The 24,319-nt window shown below is 39.0% G+C and overlaps 1 protein-coding gene across 4 annotated transcripts in view; it reads right to left on the reverse strand.

The window, feature by feature from the left end:
- Window positions 1–24,319, reverse strand: part of ARNT (aryl hydrocarbon receptor nuclear translocator) — a 66,188-nt gene that overhangs the window by 29,923 nt on the left and 11,946 nt on the right. For all 4 annotated transcript variants that reach the window (XM_082616498.1, XM_082616497.1, XM_082616496.1 and 1 more), the window contains exons 2-4: window positions 11,674–11,785; window positions 7,740–7,784; window positions 1,641–1,685 (exon numbers count right to left, since the gene is read on the reverse strand). In XM_082616498.1, coding sequence (XP_082472624.1) covers window positions 1,641–1,685; window positions 7,740–7,784; window positions 11,674–11,785 — 202 coding nt within the window. The remainder of the gene's footprint in view (window positions 1–1,640; window positions 1,686–7,739; window positions 7,785–11,673; window positions 11,786–24,319) is intronic.

Here is a 24,319-nt window from a genome sequence, read left to right on the forward strand (position 1 = left end):
TAATGATAAGAACCATGTGAAAACTTATGCATACTGACCAGAAGAGAAAGAAAACAGTGATATTAAGTGAAGTTTCATGTTCATTGGGTTGTTATAATTCCTTAACAAACTACAAGTCATTTTTTCAAAAAGTTGGGAAAATTCATTTAAGCTTCTGAAGGCCCTCTAACTGAATTCCGAAGGAGGATATGTGAGGTGAACTAGCTTAACAAATCATATCTTAAAGAAATGAGTTCTGGGAATTCCCTGAAGTCCAGTGGTTAGGACTCTGCACTTTCACTGCTGAGGGCACAGGTTCAACCCCTGGTCAGCGAACTAAGATCCCACAAGCCACACAGTGTGGCCAAAAAGAAAAAAAAAAAGAAAAAGAAATGAGTTCTTTTGTTTGAAAGTTAAATATCTAAAATTCCTATTACTACTCCTACCCCTACAGATCCATAATCCCTTACCCACTCTAATATTTCCGAGTGAAATACATGAATGTATGTATATTCACATTAAGCAAGACAAATGAAGGCTAAAACAGTTCAGGTCATGTTTTCATAGCTTTTAGGAATTTCAGTCAAGAGACTGTGAATCTGTACCACCACTACTATTTGATGGCTTCACTTTCCAATGCAGCTTTTGAAAAACTACTCCCCAAATCCCTATTATTAACTTCTCATTTTAGAGATGGTTCACATCCTAAAATGTTTACAAGTATCTACTTCGATAAACAAATTCTTCAAAAACCTCTTAAATTCACTCCTTTCCTACTGTCATTGCCACCATTCTAGCCCAGGCCCTCACGATTTTATCACTGTCTTATTATTTCAATAGCCTCCTATCTACCTCCCTGACTACAGTGCTTCTGTTTAATCAGTCCTATATACTGCTACTAGAGAAAAATCCCATATGCATTTTATATATTAGCATATCATTCAAAGCTTATGATGGCATCTCACTGCTTCAGAGTAGTTTTAAACTACTCTGACTGATATTTCTTAGCCCTCTACATCAATTGTTCTCAATGTATGGGCCCCAGACCAGCAGTATCAGCAATGAATAAATAGTAAATGCTTATTAGTTAAGCACTGGATTTGGGATTATTCACTTTTCTGAGGTGGCTGCAAACTCGATTTTTAAAAAACAAATAATTTACCACTTAATAATATATAGAATAAACTTTCTAAAAATAAACCAATATTTGACTTGAGAAGGATGTGTTTAATAAAGCAAAGTATTTTTCATCCTCTTGACAGATAAACATATTTTTTTCAATAAAAGCTCCAGTCTTCACATAAATCATTTCTTTGCTGTTATTTTTAAAAGAATAAAACCATTATCTATACAGATTTTGAAGATCCACTTAATAATAAATGCAACAAAGAAATTCATATTGTTTGTGTTTCTGTGGACACTGTATAGCTATCTATCACATACATAAAAACACTGGCTAAAATATACCATTAGTTTGAAGCCGTAAGTCTGAAGCCCTGTTACCCGAACGTAAACAACAAGTATAATACTAAGTTTCACCAGCTTTCAGAAGAAGAAACAGACTGGATAGAGAAATTAACTCTCACTGAGATAAAATTAAAACTCAGTATTTTTGAATCGCCTGGTCCCACGACAAGGACCAAGATGCTCTACTACATTACCTGGCAAACCGCTCCTTATCATTAGACATCTGATCATCATCACACCTGAAGGAGAAAAAAAGGGGCTTAGTCCGAGGCATTACACTTGTTATATCTATTTCACTCTGAAAGGAAAACTAGAAAGGGGTAAAAAATATTCAACAACAAAAAAAGCCAATGAAAAGGCATCACAAAACAATAGAGCTAATAACAGCATCCCACAGAACTTAAAAACCCATGATTATTATTTGTCAGGTTTCTAATGTGTCCTTTACTCTTACTTATCAGACATTCCAAAAAAAGATGATGATCTCATGAGGGCACAGCTGACTACCCTGTCAACACCACTGAGGTTAGGGTTGTTTTGTTTTTGTTTTTCATTAATTATGGCAAAAAGCGTATAACACAAAATTTACCATCTTAACCATTTTTAAGTGTACAATTCAGTGGTGCTAACTACAATATATTCACACTTGTGCAAAATATCTCTAGAACTTTTTCACCTTGAAAAACTGAAATTCTATAGCTACTGAACACCATCCTCCCACTCTCCCAGCCCCCATCCCACGCCCAGCTCCTGGCAACCACCATTCTACTTTCTGTCTCTCTGATTTCGGCTACTTTAGATCCTCATATAAGTGAAATCGTACAGTATTTATCTTTTTGTGACTGGCTCATTTCATTTAGTATAATGTCTTCAAGGTTCACCCACATTGTACTATGTGATAGAATTTCCTTCTTTTTTAAGGCTGTATAATATTCCACTAGCTGTATATACCACACTTCTTTATCTATTCATTTGTCAATGGATATTTGGGGTGCTTCCACCTCTCAGCTACTGTGAAAAATCGAGCAGTGAACATGAGTGTGCAAATATCTCTCCAAGATCCTGCTTTCAATTCTTTTGGATATATAACCAGAAGTGGCACTGCTGGATCATATGATAATTCTGTTTTTAATGTTTCAAGGAACCTCCATACTGTTTTCCAAAGTGGCCACACCATTTTACATTCCCACCCACAGTACACAAGAGTTCCAATTCCCCCATATCCTCACCAACACTTGTTATTTTCTGGGTTTTTTCATGGTGGCCAGCCTAATGGCCTACTCATTGTGGTTTTTTTTTTTTTTTTTTTGCGGTACGCGGGCCTCCCACCGCTGTGGCCTCTCCCGTCGCGGAGCACAGGCTCCGGACATGCAGGCTCAGCAGCCACGGCTCATGGGCCCAGCCGCTCCGCGGCACATGGGATCCTCCCGGACCGGGGCACGAACCTGCGTCCCCTGCATCGGCAGGCGGACTCTCAACCACCGCGCCACCAGGGAAGGCCCCTCATTGTGGTTTTGATTTACATTTCTCTGATTAGTGATCATGAGCATCTTTCCATATGCTTTTTGGCCATTTGTGTATCTTCTTTGGAGAAATGTCTATTAAAAGTCCTTTGCCCATTTTTTAATCAGGTTGTTTTTTTGTTATTGAGTTGCAGGAGTTCTTCAAGTATCATGGAAATTAACCCCTTAACAGATATATGACTGGCAAATACTTTCTTCCATTCCATGGGTTACCTTTTCACTCTGTTTCCTTTGATGTGCAAAAGTTTCTAAGAGTCTTAAATTATGACTTAAACAAAGAACTTTCTCTCTTTGACTAAGGAAACACAATCCATTCATCTCAACAACTTCTACTTAATAAGCTGATAAATCCTGTTTGCTACTACAGAAACCGAAAGGAGGATGTGTTGAAGGAGGAAAACCTAACTCTGAAAACATTACTCTACTCTCTGGATGATCTAAATTTTCCTCTTCTCACTCACTGTCACAGGGTATAGCAAAGACCTATCAACTTTGGGCAGAAAGAGCTTTTGGGAGATAGGTAAGACTCACAAAATTTGCAGTTAAACCAGTTATTAAATTACAGCCAGGGCTTCCCTGGTGGCACAGTGGTTGAGAATCCGCCTGCCAATGCAGGTGACATGGGTTCAAGCTGTGGTCCGGGAAGATCCCACATGCCACGGAGCAACTAAGCCTGTGCGCCACAACTACTGAGCCTGCGCTCTAGAGCCCATGAGCCACAACTACTGAAGCCCACATGCCTACAGCCCATGCTCCATAACAAGAGAAGCCACCTCAATGAGAAGCCCAACGAAGAGTAGCCCCTGCTCGCCGCAACTAGAGAAAAGCCCGCGAGCAGCCATCAATAAATTAATTAATTAATTAATTACAGCCAGAATTTATACTGTTCCTTCACAGGCTATAAATGCTCAACTAATTTGACCCCAAGAATTTTCAAAATTTTTGAAAATAACTGGAAAGCAGAAGTAGAACAATGGGCAAACATGGAATTTGGGCTCAAGGACAAATGGTTTCTAAGACATAAAATATACTATAGATCAGATGCTACAAACTTTTAATGAAAACAGTGATCTAAGCTGAAAAAAGAGACCTATAATTTACATATTAATTTTGTTTGTTTGTTTGTTTTAATTTACTTTTGGCTGCATTGGGTCTTCGTTGCTGTGCACAGGCTTTCTCTAGTTGCGGCGAGCAGGGGCTACTTTTCGTTGCAGTGTGTGGGCTTCTCACTGTGGTGGCTTCTCTTGTCGCGGAGCATGGGCTCTAAGCGCACAGGCTTCAGTAGTTGTGGCACATGGGCTCAGTAGCTGCAGTGCACAGGCTTAGTTGCTCCGCGGCATGTGGGATTTTCCCGGACCAGGGCTCGAAACCATGTCCCCTGCATTGGCAGGTGGATTCTTAACCACTGCACTACCAGGGAAGTCCTTTCATATTAATTTTGAATCTCAAGAATGAATCATCCAGATATTTGCTACTCAAAGTGTGGTCAGTGGACCAGAAGTAGCAGCAACACTTAGGAATCTATTAGAATGCAGAATCTTGGATACTACCACAGACCTAATGAATTATAATCTCTATCTTATCAAGAACCCCTGGTGGATTTGTACATGCATTTGCTTGAATTTGAGACGCATTATTTTAGATACTAGCAACTCTGATATTGTACCTAGAATTTCAAAGACTTTATATTCTTAAAAATTATTTTATAGATGTTGTCTGGAGAATATAACAAAATGACACTTGGGACTTCACTGGTTGCACAGTGGTTAAGAATCCACCTGCCAACGCAGGGGACACAGGTTCGAGCCCTGGTCCCAGAAGATCTCACATGCCGCAGAGCAACTAAGCCTGTGTGCCACAACTACCGAGCCTGCACTCTAGAGCCCACGAGCCACAACTATCAGTAGTTAGTTAGTTAGTAGAGCCCGTGTGCCACAACTACTGAAGCCTGCATGCCTATAGCATTATATATAGCCTATATCTCTCTGTTGTCTGTGCTCTGCAACAAGAGAAGCCGCTGCGATGAGAAGCATGCGCGCCACAATGAAGAGTAGCCCTCGCTCGCTGCAACTAGAGAAAGCCCACTCACAGCAATGAAGACCCAATGCAGCCAAAAATAAATAAATTAAAAAAATAAATTTTTTTAAAAAATGACACTTGAACAAAGTGATGAAAAGAGGTAATAAATTACAGCTTTCATCCACCAAGGAGATTTAATATTGATTTACAGATACAACGCAAATAAGACTTTCACTCGTTGACCAAAGTGGAGAATTCCAATTAAAAAAAAAAAATGTACTGGGAATTCCCTGGCGGTCCAATGATTAGGACTCCACGCTTCCACTGCAGGAGACATGGGTTCGATCCCTGGTTGGGGAACTAAGATCCCACAAGCCGCGAGGCCAAAAAAAAAAGTACTGATGGTCAAATAAAAAAAATTGGTGATGCCTCACTTGGGCATAATGACCTACTTGGTAAGATGAATTATGAAAACCTTTTTTTATGGTTGAGGAAAAGACAAATAAACCTTTTTAAATTTGCATATAGTTTGTGACTACCAGATTTTGTGGAAATGGAAGCAATGACTCAGGGATAGAGCTAACTGATAGATATAAATAAGACTAGTGGTTACCTCTATCTCATTCATATGCACAACACAGTTCCACTAACAGTATTTATCATTATAATTAGGCATTCCTAATTGGAGGAATTCCCAATGGAACTGTATGGAAAAAGTCTATTCTTGAACAGAAATTGAAATCTCTACCCCTCTTCACATTTGTTGACACTCATTAAGTCTCAAGAGCTCTCTTGGAGAATTGCTTTCTCCAATATTTTGCAACTATCCCTTTATGGTGGCCAAGTCATGGTTGTTGTTTTCAAGAATATATGGCAGTGTTCTGAGACTAGGCAGTAGCTAGAAACACAAGCTTTCACTTTAAACATTGCAAAAACAACAACAATAATAAAAAAAGATACACAGATAGATGTAACTGACTAAACTAAGCATTATAAAACTAAACAATGGCAAGCAATTTACAATATGGGCATCCTCTGTGTAAAAACAAAAACTGAGGAGACAATGAGTGTGTGTATGTGCACACATATGTGCATTTAAATACACTTACATATGCACTGAATATTTCTGGAAGGATACTTAATAAACTGGAAACTATAATTGTCTAAGGGGAAGGATTCTGAAGGTCTGAAGTGAAGTAAGATGTACTTTCATTACATATGACTTTGCACCGTTTAAAAATTTTGCAATATAATGTTTATATATCTTTTAAGAACTTAGTTAATAAAACAAATAATGAAGCCTGGGAGCTCAAATAAATTTAAACAAATAAATTGTTTAAACAATAGGGCTCCTTGGGCTTCCCTGGTGGTGCAGTGGTTGAGAGTCCGCCTGCCGATGCAGGGGACACCGGTTCGTGCCCCGGTCTGGGAGGATCCCACATGCCGCGGAGCGGCTGGGCCCGTGAGCTATGGACGCTGAGCCTGCGCGTCCAGAGCCTGTGCTCCGCAATGGGAGAGGCCACAACAGTGAGAGGCCCGGGTACCGCAAAAAAAAAAAGGGCTCCTTTATTTATTTCTCAAATATTTGTTATTCTGCAATTGTAGACGCTACCTAGGTAATATTTTCAAATCTGAAAAGAAAAAAGGCAGGTTGCAGTCAAGGTTATCTTCCATTCTTTGACTCTTACTGCTTTCCTTACTTAAAAACAAAGCCAAGGGCTTCCCTGGTGGCGCAGTGGTTGAGAGTCCACCTGCTGATGCAGGGGACACGGGTTTGTGCCCCAGTCCGGGAAGATCCCACATGCCGCGGAGCGGCTGGGCCCGTGAGCCATGGACGCTGAGCCTGCGTGTCCGGAGCCTGTGCTCCGCAACGGAAGAGGCCACAACAGTGAGAGACCCACGTACCGCAAAAAACAAACAAACAAGAAAACAAAGCCAAGTAACTGGTCTTAAGCAAAAATTAAAATTTCCCCTTTCTGAAAGAACTCCTTCATCAATATACTGAAAAGTCCATTTTCAGTTCTCCAGAAGATTCACTACTCAAAGATACAAATTCCAATTCCTGCTCTGTAGGAGAAGTCAATGAGTATTAGAGGGCATGAAAGATTAGTACATTAATGACCCCCAAACTAATTACACCTTGCAGTATTCACTACCTGGTATAGCGCCATCCTGTACTGAATCAGGACTCGGACATACGACTTGCTTTAGCCAATGGGACAACAGCAAATGTCAATCCAAAGCAATAGCTTGGTAAGCATTTAGACTGGGACCTGCCCTTTGGATTGCAGCCATCACCATGTAAAGACACTCAGTCTGCCCTCCTTAAGGATAAAAGACCACAAAGAAAGAGATACCCAGCCTTATCAGCTGAGTCCAGTTCCCAGCTGACAAGGCAGCTGAATGCAGTCTTATGAGTGAGTCTAGGCAAGATCAGCAGAATAACCATCTAACCAATCCACAGAATTGTGAGAAATAATAAATCATTGTTCTTTTTAAGCCACACAACAACAGATAACTGATACAGAGGGTCTTGTAAATTCTCTGCTCTCCCCTCATTGAGCTCTTTCCTCTGGAGCTATTACCAGAATGCTTGAAAATTTTATGGGGTATAATGTAATAGGTAAGTTTAGTTTTAGGATAAAGCACTCTCCTTAGGCCTAAAGACAAAAATATTATGAGTCAGAAATTTAAAGATAATGAAACAATTTTTAATATCAGAAATCTAGAGAAAGTTTTTTAAGACCTTACCTCAAAAATTTACTGTTCCCTTCTCCATCATCATCAAAATCCAATCTGGGGAAAGCCAACAAAAAATATTATAAGCCTATTGAAAATGCAGAACATTAAAAAAATTAAAATTCTAAATCCACAAGCTATCTGAACACCCACTCAGATGGAAGAAGGAAAAGAGGAAGTGGAATAAGTAAAGGTATATACCTCTTCCTTTGTACCAAACTGGGCAAAGAAATTGGCCAATCAAAAAGGAATACTGGGGCTTCCCTGGTGGCGCAGTGGTTGAGAGTCCGCCTGCCAATGCAGGGGACACGGGTTCGTGCCCCGGCCCGGGAAGATCCCACATGCCACAGAGCATCTGGGCCCGTGAGCCATGGCCGCTGAGCCTGTGCGTCCAGAGCCTGTGCTCCACAACGGGAGAGGCCACAACAGTGAGAGGCCTGCGTACCGCAAAAATAAAAAAAAAAGGAATTCCTATTGCTACCTTTCATTTTCCTAGGGTAGCAATCCACCTTTGCCAAAGTTTTACATCACACTACAACCTCTACAAAAGGAGCAGGATCAACTCAAAAACACAAGAAATAATTAATATGAATAATTCAGGTCCGTTTTTCATTTCTATAGTCTGCTTTAGGCTATGTTAAGCTCTCTGAAACATCTCTCAAAACAGTGATGTTCCATAGGGACTGATTTTAAGACTTCTGGAGGTTGGCTGGTTGGTTGGTTGGTTGGTTGGTTGGTTGTTTTTTGGCTGAGCTGCACAGCTTGTGGGATCTTAGTTCCCAAGGGACCGAACCCAGGATTGAACCCGTGCCCTCAGTGGTGAAACTGCAGAGTTCTAACCACTGAACCAACAGGGAATTCCCCGAAGGTTGTTAAATAATGTTTCTCTCCTTCATTCACCTAATGAACATGTAACATATGCTACATTCCAGATACTGTGCTAGATGAGGTGAAAACAAAAGACTTGCCCTCAAGGGATTCTTTGCCTAGACAAATAAAATATACAAGTGAGAATGAGAAAGCGTCATATGGAGAGCACAATCAATAAGCTTTAAATGTTTAGTAAAAGCAGAGGTGACTTTCATTTCAAGGGATTAGGCAAGATTATAAGTAACAAGATAGGCCAATCTCCTATTAATCTCTATACTCGATTAAACTAAAACATTACTCATGCTACCACCTTAACCCAATGATCTTGGCATCTCTACTAGTGTGATAACCTGATGTTATGGGCCTCTAAATGGGTTATATATGAAGTACACAGCATCAACCCTGAAAGTGTCCATTCCTCTTCCTCTCTGTAGCCCCAGATCACCTATAAAAGTCTACCTATTTACCCAATAACTCCATTTCTAAGAATCTATCCTAAAGAAATAACTCAGAGAAAAAAATTTATGTACAAAGATATTCATTAAGCATTATATATAACAGCAAATCTTCAAAACAGTTTAAGTGTCCCAAAATAGCAATTAAGTACATCCCCTCTATGTAAGTATTTTAAATTATGTTTCTATAGCATATGTACAATACGGAAAAAAAGGTTATTGGATACAATTAAGTGAAAAGATCAGGCTATATAAACCTACATAATTATATGATTATAACTATTTAAAGAAATCTACATATAGAATAAAGAATGAAGTAATTACACTAAAAAAACTGATGGGAGATGACTTTGGGTAGTAGGATTATTGCTTTTAGTTTTCTTTCTATATTTTCCAATCTTTCTTTTAAAAAATGTATATTTCTTTTAATATATTCTCCTGATTATCAATAAAACATACTCACTTCAGAAAATCTAGAAATAACTAAAAACAAAAGAAAAAATAAATCACCCATAATCCCATCACCCATACATCTGATGAGTATCCTTTCAGTTTTTTGCTATGCACACGTTATTTATATAGTTTTTTCTGATAGAGTTGGTATATTACATACACTGTAACCTTTCTTTTATTTTATTCTTTTTTAAAAATATTTTTTATTTATTTATTTATTTATTTATTTATTTATTTATTTATTTATTTATTTATTGGCTGCGTTGGGTCTTCCGTTGCTGTGTGCCTTTCTCTAGTTGCGGTGAGCGGGGCCTACTCTTCGTTGTGGTGCGAGGGCTTCTCATTGTGGTGGCTTCTCTTGTTGCAGAGCACAGGCTCTAGCGCACAGGCTGCAGTAGCTGTGGCACACGGGCTTCAGTTGTTGTGGCTTGTGGGCTCTAGAGTGCAGGCTCAGTAGTTGTGGCACTCGGGCTTAGTTGCTCCGTGGTATGTGGGATCTTCCGGACCACGGCTTGAACCCGCGTCCCCTGCATTGGCAGGCGGATTCTTAACCACTGCACTACCAGGGAAGCCCCTGTAACCTCTTTTCTCAATATACTGTAAACTTTTTTCTGTACCAATACATATTTGTCACTTCTAATAGCTGTACGTTTTCAATGCAACTTTATCAATCCCCTAATTTTGATAATACTGCTTCTAATTGTTTGCTGTTATATATGACCATAACACTGTGTTTAAGAGTAGACAATAAAGCTAACCTCCCAAGGTTCACATCACAGGTCTTCCACTTACTAGCTTTAAAACCTTGGGTAAGTTACTTATTCACCATATACCTCAGTAAATGAGTTAAAATGTATAAAGCTCTTGGAGACATAGCAAGTCTTAATATGTTACTCATGTTAACACCTTAACCCAGGGATCACTCTTTCATTACTACTGCTAAGAGGAAACTTAAAGACTAGTTATAACACTAGCTACATAATTATTAAAAGCAAAAGAAAGAAAAAAAATTCAATACTTTAATACTTTAAAAAATTGGTAAAATACTACCCATTCTTCCAGGCCTTTCTAAAGCAACCTCTTTCCTGAAGCCTTTCCCAATTTCTACCAACCAATGGTGGTATTTCCATACACTGAAACACAGCAGTGTATTTGTTCCTTTCTTAGCAAACCTGGCATATTCTATCTTGAATTATATTTATGCGTGTAATGATTATCCCTTTCAGAACATAAGCAACTAAAAGACGAAGACTGTGCCTTATTTACCTTTGTATCCTAGTAGCAATCGGCACAATGACTTACGCTAATGAGGCATCTAATAAATAATTTTGGAATTGAATGGACTCTAGGTTCCAAACAAGGCAACATGTCAATAACTTAAAGGAGACATATTCTACAGTTCAGCATTCTCTAAATTCAGAAAAGTAAAAAGCTTACCAGGGACTTCCCTGGTGGCACAGCAGTTAAGAATCCACCTGCCAATGCAGGGGACATAGGTTCGATCCCTGGTCTGGGAAGATCCCACATGCTGTGGAGCAACTAAGCCCGTGCACCACAACTACTGAGCCTGCGCTCTAGGGCCCGCAAGCCACCACTACGGAGCCTGAGCACCACAACTACTGAAGCCCGCGTGCCCTAGGGCCCTTGCGCCGCAACTATTAAGCCCGTGTGCTGCAACTACTGATGCCTACGCACCTACAGCCCGTGCTCCGCAACAAAAGAAGCCACCGCAATGAGAAGCCCATGCACCGCTATGAAGAGTAGCCCCTGCCTGCCACAAGTAGAGAAAGCCCACGTGCAGCAGCAAAGACCCAACGCAGCCAAGAAAAAAAAAGGCCTACCAAAAAAATTTTGAGAATGCAGATACAAAGCTTAATGAAAGCAGTGAAATTTTCTCAGCAAAGGTGAAATCTTTCGGCTTAGCCAGAGTCCTTTACCTCTTAGAGATTTTTGTTTTAAAAAAACAAAACAAAACTGCTTGTAAGAAACTAAGATAAAAACATCAATTCCATACAAAGAAAAAATCCAGGGACTAAAGAAAGTTATCTGATCGGAGTGTAGTAAGTAGCCAGAAGAAGTGAGAGGGTTAGGAATAGATGGTTCAGCGACTAACAAAATCAGGCTGGTTTAAAGGAGAGACGTTTGTAACATACTACACTCAAACTCACCCTGGTCGCCGCTTAATAGCCCTCTGGACAATGGCTCCTCCACCTTGAATCCCAGGCCCAGGGTTTCCAGAGGCAATGGCTGGACCCAGTGATGGTACATCTGATGTCATTTCTGTCAGAGAAAAACAGAAATACAGATTTTAAAAAGATTGTTCTTGCTTATCATCATCATCAAACTGGCTAGAAGAAAGGCTCAAGCTATGGATAAAATCTCAGGAGTTTGCTAGAAAACCCAAATGCTCACGTCCAGACTGCTTTTCTTGAATTCTTACCCTGGGAAAAGATTTCCCTACACTTCAATTCCCCTAACTTCATACAGTTTGGAAAAGGTAGCACTATATTCTATAGCCTTACCTTTTAAAAGCTGGTAATAGTGACATAATATTAATCTAAAACACACACACAAATTGGTTTACATACTTCACTAATGCAACAAATATATATAACTTAGGTCCTCTGATTTATTTTTTTTGGAAAATACAAAAAAAAACAAAATTATAAAAATCACCTAAATTCTAATACTCAAAAAAAATTATATAGAGTAGGGACTTCCCTGGTGGTCCAGTGGTAAAGACTCTGTGCTCCGAGTGCAGGGGGCCTGGGTTCGATCCCTGGTCAGGGAACTAGATCCCACGTGCTGCAATGAAGACCCAGTGCAGCCAAATAAATATATAAATGTGGTTTTTTTTAAGTTGAGCTCATTTTATTTCCTATTTCTTCCCTCAGATTATATACACCTAACTCTCTGATCAAAAACAGGCACATTTGGTCATGGCTAATTATGTTCCAGAAAGCCTGCTACAATTTTTGCTCCCACTAACAGGATATGAGAGTACCTACTTCCCTCACCAGGACTGGATATTATACTTTTTAATTTCACCAAACCTGACAGGTAAAAATGGTACAGTATTTGTTTTAATTCTTGTATCTTTTTACATTCGTCATCTGAAATCAATGAGTTGACTCTTCATATCTTTAATACTTTTATACTGAATATTTTTTTCTAATGAATTTGTAAGATCTATCAGTATATAAAGGATATTAAAGGATATCAATATATAAAAGATAATATATGCCTGTTATGTATTACAAATATTTTTTCATCACTTACCTTAGCCTTTAAATATATAACATTTCACAATTTTATGCTGTAAAATTTATCAGTGTTTTCCTAAATAATTCCAGGATTTCTGTCTTACTTAGGAAAGCTCCCCACCCTCAAGATTATTTCTATATTTTCTTATAATACTTTTGTGTTTCACATTTAGATTTTTAATCCATCTGGAATTTACTACTTATGCTTACCTGGCATAAGGCAGGACTCTGATTATTTTCTTAAACATGGTTAGATAATTATTCTAATATCATTTATGGGATAATCCATCCTTTCCTCACTTATTGGAAATGACTCCTTTACTACTTTACTTTTACTTTACTACTTTACTTTACTTTTAGTTGTCTACAAATAATTGATCTCTTTCTATACTTTTATTCTGTATTAATATATTTTCCAGCTCCTGTGTCAATACTGAACACGTTTGATAACGACAGCTTTATAGTACATTTGAATTATCTAATAGGAAAGTCCTCCATTCTCCATTAATTTATTTTACAAAATATTCTTATTAAATGTCATATACTACTTCTGCTTCAGCCAAAAATAAATAAATAAAATTTAAAAAAAATTTTTAAATTAAAAAAAAAGTTTAAGAGATGAGTGGGAAATCAACACATTCTCTGATGATGGAAAACTAAGGAGGATTTGTCATGAGCAGAACTATCCTAAAAGAATAGCTAAACAGGGACTTCCCTGGTGGTCCAGGGGTTAAGAATCCACCTTCCGGGCTTCCCTGGTGGCGCAGTGGTTGAGAGTCTGCCTGCCAATGCAGGGGACACGGGTTTGAGTCCTGGTCCGGGAAGATCCCACATGCCGCAGAGCAACTGGGCCCGTGAGCCACGGCTACTGAGCCTGCGCGTCTGGAGCCTGTGCTCCGCAACAAGGCAGGCCGCGACAGTGAGAGGCTCGCGCACCGCGATGAAGAGTGGCCCCCGCTTGCCACAACTAGAGAAAGCCCTCGCACAGAAACGAAGACCCAACACAGCCATAAATAAATAAATAAATAAAGCAAAACTGTCAACCAAAAAAAAAAAAAAAAAAAAGAATCCACCTTCCAATGCAGAGGACGCGGGTTCGATCCCTGGTCAGGGAACTAAGATCCCACACGCTGCGGGGCAACTAAGCCTGCACGCTGCAACTTCTAAGCATGCAAGCCACAACTAGAGAGCCCGTGTGCTGCAAACTACAGAGGCCACGCGCTCTGGAGCCCACACACCACAACTACAGAGCCCACATGCTCTGCAACACACGTGCCACAACTAGAGAAGCTTGCGCGCCACAACGAGGAGTCCGCACCGCAGGGGAGGATCCTGCATGCCGCCAACAAAGATCCCACATACCTCAAGTAAGACTCAACACAGCCAAAAATAAAATAAATAAGTATTAAAAAAAACTTAAAAGAAAAAAAAGAAAATTAGCAAAGATATAGAAGTTCTCAATGATACCTCAATCAACAGGGTCCAATTAACATTTATAAAAAACACTACACCCAACAACAGCAGATATACATTCTTTTCAAGTGTCCCCAGAACATATACCAAGATAGACCATATCCTGGGCCTTTAAACAAACCTCAACACATATAAAAGAACTGCGGGAATTCCCTGGTGGTCCAGTGGTTAAAAATCCGCCTTCCAATGCAGGGGAATGCGGGTTCGATCCCTGGTTGGGGAACTAAGATCCCACATGCCACGGGGCAACCAAAACTGCGAGCCACAACTGGAGAGAAGCCTGCGTGCCACAACTACTGAGCCCGCATGCTCTTGAGCCCGCAACTAGAGAGAAGCCCACAATGAAGAGCCCGCACACTGCAAGGAAGACCCAGTGCAGCCAAAAATTTAAAAAACAAATAAATAAATAAAATAATCATAGATTGGATTCTCCAACCACAGTAGAATCAAACTATTTAAAATCAGTAACAGAAAGATAACAGGAAAATCTCCATTCACTCGGACATTAAATAACACATTTCTAAATAATCAGTCAAAGAGGAAGTCTCAAAGGGAATAAAAAGTACAGTGAACTAAAATTAAAATGAGGGACTTCCCTGGTGGCGCAGTGGTTAAGAATCCGCCTGCCAATGCAGGGGACACAGGTTCAAGCCCTGGTCCGGGAAGATCCCACATGTTGCGGAGCAACTAAGCCTGTGCACCACAACTACTGAGCCTGCGCTCTACAGCCCACAAGCCACAACTACTGAGCCCACCCACGTGCCACAACTAGTGAAGCCCGTGTGCCTAGAGCCCGTGCTCCACAACACGAGAAGCCACTGCAATGAAAAGCTCATGCACTACAACGAACAGCAGCCCCCACTCGCTGCAACTAGAGAAAGCCCATGCACAGCAATGAAGACCCAACACAGCCAAAAATAAATAAATAAATAAATTTATTTAAAAAAAAATTTTTAATGAAATTACAAGATGGTAAAATTTGTGGGACACCCCAAAAGCTACAGTCATTAAAATGCTATATTAGAAAAGAGGAAAAGTCAAATAAATCATCTAAACTTCCACCTCAAGAACCTAGGATAAATAAATAAATAAATGAATAAACAAACAAACAAACCCAAAGCAAGCAAAAGGAAGGAAATAATGGAAAACACAAAATAATAAAATTTTAAAACAGAAAAACAATTTAAAAATAAAACAAAGAATTATTTAAATAGATCAATAAAATTGACAAACCTCTAGCAAGACAAACAACACACAAACTACCAAAACCAGGAAAAAAAAAAAACAGGGATATCACTAGAGACCCTGAAGAAATCTAAGAGATAATTAGGAATACTAAAACTTACACACATAAATTTGACAACTTAGACCAAAAGGATCAATTCCTTAAAAAATACAAACTAAAACAACTGTCCAAACACAAAATAGTTGATATGAATGGCCTCATACCTATTAGAAAACTGAATTCATAATTTAAGCACTCTCAACAACAAAAAAAATTCTAGGTCTAGCTGATTTCACTGGAGAATGCGACCAAACATTTAAAGAACTAACAGCAATGCTAAACAATCTCCTCCAGAAACTATTTGAGGAAGGGGACACTTACCAATTCATCTTTTGAAGCTAGTATTACCCTGATACAAAAACCAGGCAAAGACAGTAGAAAAACAAAACAAAAACTAGAGATCAATGTTCCTCATGAATATAGATGCAAAAACCCTTAACAAAATATTAGTAAATAAAATTTAGCAATTTTAGCAAACAGAATTTAGCAATAGCAAAAGAACTATACAACGTGACCATATGTGTTTTATTCAAGGGAAGTAAACTGGTTCAATACTTAAAATCAATCAACATATTAATTGGCTAAGAAGAAAAATAACATGATCATATCAGCCTATGCATAAAAAGTATTTGCTAAAATTCAATACCCATTCTGATAAAAACATAGAAAAAATAAAATAAAGTGAAACGTCCTTACCTTGATAAAAGTATCTACAAAAAGAAAGAAAAAAAAACTACTGCTAATATTATACTTAATGGTGAAAGACAATGTTTTCTCCCTAAGATTTGGGAACTAGGAAAAAATGTTCACTCTCATCACTTATTTAAACATAGTGTGGGAAGTTCTAGCCTGTGCAAAAGTGCAGGAAAAGGAAATAGAAGGCATACAGATCAGAAAGGAAAAAATAAAACTGTCCCCATTTGCAGATTACATGATTGTCTTTGCAGAAAATCCTAAGGAATCTACCAAAACAAACAAAAAAACCTTCCTAGAACAAATAAGTGAATTCAACAAAGTTGCAGTATACAAAATAAATATACAAAAATTAATTGTGTTTTTATATACTAGCAATTAACACAAGGGCATCAAAATTTAAAATATAAAACCAGTCATAACCACTTCAAAAAAGAAAAAATATTTAAGTGTAAATCTATCAAACAGGCACAAGATTTGTATGCTGAAAGAATCAAAGACCTAAATAAATGGAGAGACATACCATGTTCATGGATTGGAAGACTCAACAAAAGATGTCAATTCTCTTCAAACTGATAAACAGGTTTAATGCAATTCCTATCAAAATTCTACCCAGATGTTTTTGAAGATATAAACATGACAATTCTAGAGACTTCCCTGGTGACACAGTGGTTAAGAGTCCGCCTGCCAATGCAGGGGACACAGGTTCGATCCCTGGACTGGGAAGATCCCACATGGTGCAGAGCAACTAAGCCTGCAAGCCACAACTACTGAGCCCACGTGCCTCAACTACTGAAGCCCGCATGCCTAGAACCCGTGCTCCACAACAAGAGAAACCACCGCAATGAGAAGCCTGCGCACTGCAATGAAGAGTAGCCCCTGTTCGCCGCAACTAGAGAAAGCCTGCACACAGCAACGAAGACCCAACGCAGACAAAAATAAAAATAAATAAAAACTAACTGTATTAAAAAAATGTTTTTAACTAAAAAATTTTTTTTAAAAATTAAACATGACCATTCTAAAATTTATACAGGAAGGTAAGGAAACTATAATAGCTAAAACAAAGAAAAAGTGGGAGAAAAGTGTCTACCTGAAAGACTTCTAATATAGCTACAGCAATTAAGACCGTGTGGCCCTGGCAAAGGGACAGACACTTAGATCGATGGAACCCAGAAACAGACCCACACAAATAAGCCCAAATGATTTTGACAAAAGTGCAAAAGCAATTCAATGGAAGAAAGATAGCCTTTTCAACAAGTGGTGCTAGAGCAACTACACATCCATAGGCAAAAAAATGGACCTTGACCCCTTATACAAAAATGAATCAAAATGGATCATGGACTTATATGTAAAGTGTAAAACTATGTAACTTTTAGGAAAAAAACACAGGAGATGGACTTCCCTGGTGGCGCAGTGGTTAAGAATCCACCTGCCAGTGCAGGGGACACGGGTTCGAGCCCTGGTCTGGGAAGATTCCACATGCCACAGAGCAATTAAGCCCGTGTGCCACAACTACTGAGCCTGTGCTCTAGAGCCCGTGAGCCACAACTACTGAGTCCACGTGCCACAACTACTGAAGCCTGTGCACCTAGAGCCTGTGCTCTGCAACAAGAGAAGCCACCGAATAAGAAGCCCCCACATGGCAACGAAGAGTAGCCCCCACTTGCCAGAACTAGAGAAAGCCCACGCGCAGCAATGAAGACCCAACACAGCCAAAAATAAATAAGTAAAAATAAATTTTTAAAAAAATAGGAGAAAATCTGCAGGATCTAGGGGCTAGTCAAAGAGTTCTCAGACTTGGTACCATAAGCATGATCCATGAAAGGAAAAACTGGTAAATTGGACATCACTGAAATGACAAACTTTTGCTCTGTAAAAGACTGTGAGAGGATCAAAAGACAAGTTACAGAGTGGGGAAAAACATTGCCACAGAGGACAAAGGACTTGTATCTAGAATATAAAAAGAACTCTCAAAACTCAACAGTAAAAAAGCAAACAGTCTTGAACAGACATTTTTCCAAAGAAGATACACAAATGGTAAATAAGCATATGAAAAGATGTTCAACGGCATTAGCCAAGAGGGAAATGCAAATTAAAGCCACAATAAGATGCACTACATACCTATCATAATGGCTAAAAAATAATAATAATAAATACCAAATGCTGGGAAGGATACAGAAAAAGATCACTTACACATTGTTGGTGAGAATATAATATAGTGCAGTCACTTCGGGAAACAGTACGGGAGTTTCTTTAAAAACTAAACATGCAATTAACATACAATCCAGCACTGCACTTGTGGGTATATATCCCAGAAAAATGAAGACTTAACATTTACACAAAAACTGGTACACAAATATTTAGAGTGCTTTTATCTGTAATAGCCAAAAACTGGAGAAAAAATCCAGATGTCCTTCAAGTAAATGGTTAAACTGATATATATACCCCTACTCAGCAACAAAAAGAAGTGAACTACTGATACACACAACAACCTGGATGAATCTCCAGAGTATAACGGTGAATGAAAAAAGCCGACTGCAAAAGGCTACACACTGTACAACTCCATTTATAGAACATTCTTGAAATAACAAAATTATAGAAATAGACAACAGGTTAGTAGCTGCTGGGGATTAAGGAGAGGGTGTAAGTATGAGGAAGGTGGGTGGTGCTTTAAAAGGGCACCACAAGGGACCCTTGCGATGATAGAAATATTCTGTATCTTGACTGTACCAATGTCAATATCCTGGTCATGATATTACACTATAGTTTTGCAAGGTACAACCACTGGGGGAAACTGGGCTAAGGGTAGGGGATCTCTGTATTATTTCTCATAACTGAATATGAATATAAAATCATCACAAAAGAAAAAGTTTAATTTAAAAGTTTTAAAAACCTTTTAATGTCATATACTTCATCCTCCTTTTGAATTTAAAATCTATATAAAGTTCTAACAACAAAAAAATGCTTGAGGTTAATTCAATTACATTAAATTTATATAATAATTTTGAGGGACCAGTAGCATGATATTGCATTTCATCATCAAGGAATATTATTCAGACATTTCCTAATGCTCTTTAATAAAATTTTACAGTTTTCTTCACATAAGTCTTACATCTTTCTTGTTATATTATTTTTAGGTATTTTATAGCTCTTAATATGATTGTAAATGAAATCTTTTCCATTTCAACTTCTAACTGGTTATTGCTAGAATAAGAGAAAGCTATTGACTTCAGTGTGTTTATATTGTACTCAAATAACTTCACTAAATTACCTTATCTAAAAGCATTTAGTTTATTTGACTTTTAAATTTATTTATTTATTTATTTATTTTTGGCTGCATTGGGTCTTCGTTGCACATGGGCTTTCTCTAGTTGTGTCGAGCAGGAGCTACTCTTCATTGCGGTGTGTGGGCTTCTCATTGCGGTGGCTTCTCTTGTTGCAGAGCACAGGCTCTAGGCGTGCGGGCTTCAGTAGTTGTAGCACATGGGCTCAGTAGTTGTGGCTCGCAGGCTCTCAAGCACAGGCTCAGTAGTTGTGGTGCACAGGCTTAGTTGCTCCGCGGCATGTGGGATCTTCCCAGACCAGGGCTCGAACCCATGTCCCCTGTACTGGCAGGTGGATTCTTCACCACTGTGCCACCAGGGAAGTCCCTATTGGACTTTCTTAATATACAATCACATTATCTGCAAGGAATGATTATTTTACCTTTCTTTACTCAATATTTACACTAGTATTTAGTTTCCTTCCTTTACTGCATTATTGCAAGGGTTCTTAATCTGTGGGTCAGTGGATAAAATCCACTGGTAAACTTGGATGAAGAACAATTTTCTTCCTTTACTTTCATTAATCTCTAGCTGAAATTTAGCATTTCCTTCAATCATGAAAGTACAGTAAAACACCATAGTTTTAGCAGTATCTGTGATTTTGTCATCAATAAAATCAGATATCACATGACAGTTATTACGGATATCTAGAATTACTGTTACATTCAATACTACTTTGAGAATATGGCAATTATTAGACGTGTCACTACATCTTATTTATTATTAATAAAGAAGAAACATTAATTTTTGTATTATAAATTTGTAATTTTTTATATTTTGATAACTATATTTTTAATAGAATTGATTTTTCAAAATACTATGTAGTGTTATTTACACTCTGAACAACATTCTGTGGGTTCAACAGGGAGAGCAAGCTGCACGCTAGGGTGATCTGGGGGCCTAGGGACCTGCCCCACCAGCTCACCAGAGTTTCCTCCCATGTGCAAGTCTTTCTGCCCCTCACCAGGGTCTCCAACTTGGCCCAGACAAGAGGAGGTTTTTATTTAGGAGTGGATGCAACACAAAAAGTGTGATAAGAACTTTTGAAGCCTTGAAGCAAAAGTGTTACTCCTTGGCTTTACAGTGAGTGCATGGATAATCAGTGATAATAATAACTAATTTTTTTCTAAGCCCTCACTGTGTGCCAGGCACTGTGCTGGGCAACTTGTGTGCCTCTCATTTATTCCCACAATGACCCAATGAGGTTGAAGAAGGGTTCAACAGATGTCACCAGTCATAGGGGTCCACGTGATACAAAAGGTTAAGAATCTCTTTATTTATTCTTTTTTTTTTTTTTTTGGCCACGCCATGCAGCTTGTGGGATCTTAGTTCCCTGACCAGGGACTGAACCCAGGCCCACGGCAGTGACAGCAAAGCACCAAGTCTTAACCACTGGAGCACCCAGGAATTCCCATATTCTGATTTAATAGTCTTTTTTTTTTAAATCAGGAATGGATTTTTTAAAATTAGAAACGAATGTTTTTATAAAGCATTTATTGATACAGTCATTTTTCCCCCTTTAGTTTGTTAATGACACAAGTATATAGGTTTTCTCAGGGTGACCAATCCTTGAGTTCCTGGAATAAATCTTGCTCAATAAATTGTAGTGGGCTGAAGATTGTAAAAATGCATGTCCACAGAAACTCAGAATGTGACCTTACTTGGAAATAGGGTCTCTGAAGATATAATTAGTGAAGACGGAGATCATATTGAATTAGGATGGGCTCTAAATCCAATGACTGCTGTTTTTATAAAAGTAATGAGACAGACATTTGGATACAGAGACTGGAGTGATGTGTCTACAAGCTAGAAAAGAGGGAACCTAACCAGCCAATATCTTCATTTCGGACACTGAGTCTCCAGAGCTGCAAGAGAATAAATTTCTGTTGTTTTAAGCCCTCTAGTTTGCAGTAATTTGTCACTACAGGCCTGAGGACCTAATATAATAATGATGTATGATTCTTTTAACATACTCTGGATTTAACTTACTAAGATTAGCTCCTTTTAAATGGAAGAGGAACTTAGTGTGATGTTAAGTGTAGCACAGTTAAGGAGTATTCTTAGTGCACTGAACTCAAGCACCTTCTATTAAAATCATAACTTGACAGAAATTACAGAAAAATAGTAAATATTTTAGTCAGTCAGCACAGTCTCCCAAATTTATAGAAAAGCTACTTCTCGGGACTTCCCTCATGGTCCAGTGGTTAAGACTCCGCACTCCTAAGGCAGGGGGCCCAGGTTCGATCCCTGGTCAGGGAACTAGATCCCGCATGCCGCACCTAAAGATCCTGCATGCTGCAAAAAAGATCCTGCACACGGCAACGAAGATCCCGTGTGCTGCAACTAAGACGCAGCACAGCCAAATAAATAAATAAATAAATTTTTAAAAAGCTACTTCTGAATGTGACTTCTTTTCCTGAAATAGGAGAAATAATATAAAACTAAGTCATATAAAACACGAATGAGGAAAACAGAAATGATAAAGGAAGCATTAAAAGTTGAATAGATAATGAAATGTTCAAAAAGAAATGTTGGTAACAATAATTCATCATATTACTACCTTGTATAAAATATAAACCACTTTGGATGTGTTTTCTTTTTTTCATAAACCTATTTATTTACTCATTTTTATTTCTGGCTGCGTTGTGTCTTTGCTGCTACACGCGGGCCCTCTCCAGTTGTGGGGAGCGGAGACCACTCTTCGCTGTGGTGCACGGGCCTCTCATTGCTGTGGCCTCTCCCGCTGCAGAGCACCGGCTCTAGGTGCAGGGGCTCAGTAGTTGTGGCTCTCAGGCTCTAGAGCGCAGGCTCAGCAGTCGTGGCACACAGGCCCAGCTGCTCCGCAGCATGTGGGATCCTCCCGGCCCAGGGATCGAACCCATGTACCCTGCACCGGCAGGCAGACTCCCAATCACTGTGCCACCAGGGAAGTCCTGGATGTGTTTTTTTGTGGGGTTTTTTTTGCGGTATGCGGGCCTCTCACCGTTGTGGCCTCTCCCGTTGTGGAGCACAGGCTCCGGATGCGCAGGCTCAGCGGCCATGGCTCATGGGCCCAGCCACTCCGCGGCATGTGGGATCTTCCCGGACCGGGGCACGAACCCGTGTCCCCTACATCGGCAGGCAGACTCTCAACCACCGCGCCACCAGGGAAGCCCCTGGATGTGTTTTTTAGTATTTTACTTATTATTCCTAAAACCTACCTCCAAATTATATTTATAATAAACTGCATCTAAACTCAAAATACAAAACCTCTTTTATGCATGTCTTTTGTTACATGCCCAAGCATTATAACTGCCTTTAATACTGGATAAAGAGAGTACTCAAATACTCACCATTAAAATGTTGATGCATCACAAAGCTACAGTAATCAAAATAGTGTGACACTGGCATAAAGACAGACACATAGACCAACAGAATAGAATACAGAGCCCAGAAATAAACCCTCACATATACGGTCAAATGATTTTCAACAAAAGTGTCACAACCGTTCAATGGGGAAAGGATAATCTTTTCAACAAATCGTGCTGAGAAAACTGGATACCTGCATGTTAAAAAAAATGAAGTTGTATCCTTCCTTACATTACCTCATATACAAAAATTAACTCAAAGTGGATCAAAGACCTAAATGTAAGAGCGAAAACTATGCAACTCATAGAAGAAAACAGGGAAAAAGCTTCATGGCACTGGATGTGGCAATTTCTTGGATATATCAAAAGCACAAGCAACAAAAGTAAAAAATAGATAAATTGGACTTCATCGAAATTAGAAATTTTGTGCATCAAAGAACACTGTATCAACAGAGTAAAAAGGCAACCCACAGAATGGGAGAAAACAGTTGTGATCCATATATGTGATGAGATTAAAATCCAGAATACATAAAGAACTCCTATGACTCAACAACAAAAAAAGACAACCTAATTAAAAAATGGACAAATGACTTGAACATATGTTTCTCCAAAGAAAATATACAAATGGCCAAAAAGCACATGGAAAGATGCCTAACATCACTAATCATTAGAGAAACGCAAATCAAAACTACACTGAGATATCACCTCACACCCATTAGGATGGACACCATGAAAAAGAAAAATAATAATAATATGTGTTAACAAGGATGTGAGGAAATTGAAACTCTTGTACACTTTTGGTAGGAACGTAAAAGCTGCAGCCACTATTGAGAATAGTATGGAAATTCCTCAAAAAATTAAAACTAGAATGAATATATAATCCAGCACTTCCACTTCTGGGCATATACTAAAAAGAATTGAGGGGCTTCCCTGGTGGCGCAGTGGTTGAGAGTCCGCCTGCCGATGCAGGGGACATGGGTTCGTGCCCCGGACCGGGAAGATCCCACATGCCGCGGAGCGGTTGGGCCCGTGAGCCATGGCCGCTGAGCCTGCGCGTCTGGAGCCTGTGCTCCGCAACGAGAGAGGCCACAACAGTGAGAGGCCCGCGTACCGCAAAAAAAAAAAAAAAAAAAAAAGAATTGAAATTTGAAAGCAGGGTCTTGAAGAGACACTTGTACAACACCCATGTTCAAAGCAGCATTAGTCACAATAGCCAAGAGGAAGAAGCAACCCAGTGTTGATCAAGATGAATGGATTTTTAAATACGTAGCATATACATACAATGGAATACTATTCAGCCTTTAAAAAGAAGGAAATTCTGCAATATGCTACAACATGGATGAACCTTGAAAATATTATGCTAAGTGAAATAATCCAGTCACAAAAAGACAAATACTACAGGATTCCACTTATATAAGGTACCTAGAATA

The sequence above is a fragment of the Mesoplodon mirus genome, assembly GCF_964341445.2.
Source record: "Mesoplodon mirus genome assembly, chromosome: 3".
Classification (NCBI taxonomy): Eukaryota; Metazoa; Chordata; class Mammalia; order Artiodactyla; family Ziphiidae; genus Mesoplodon; species Mesoplodon mirus.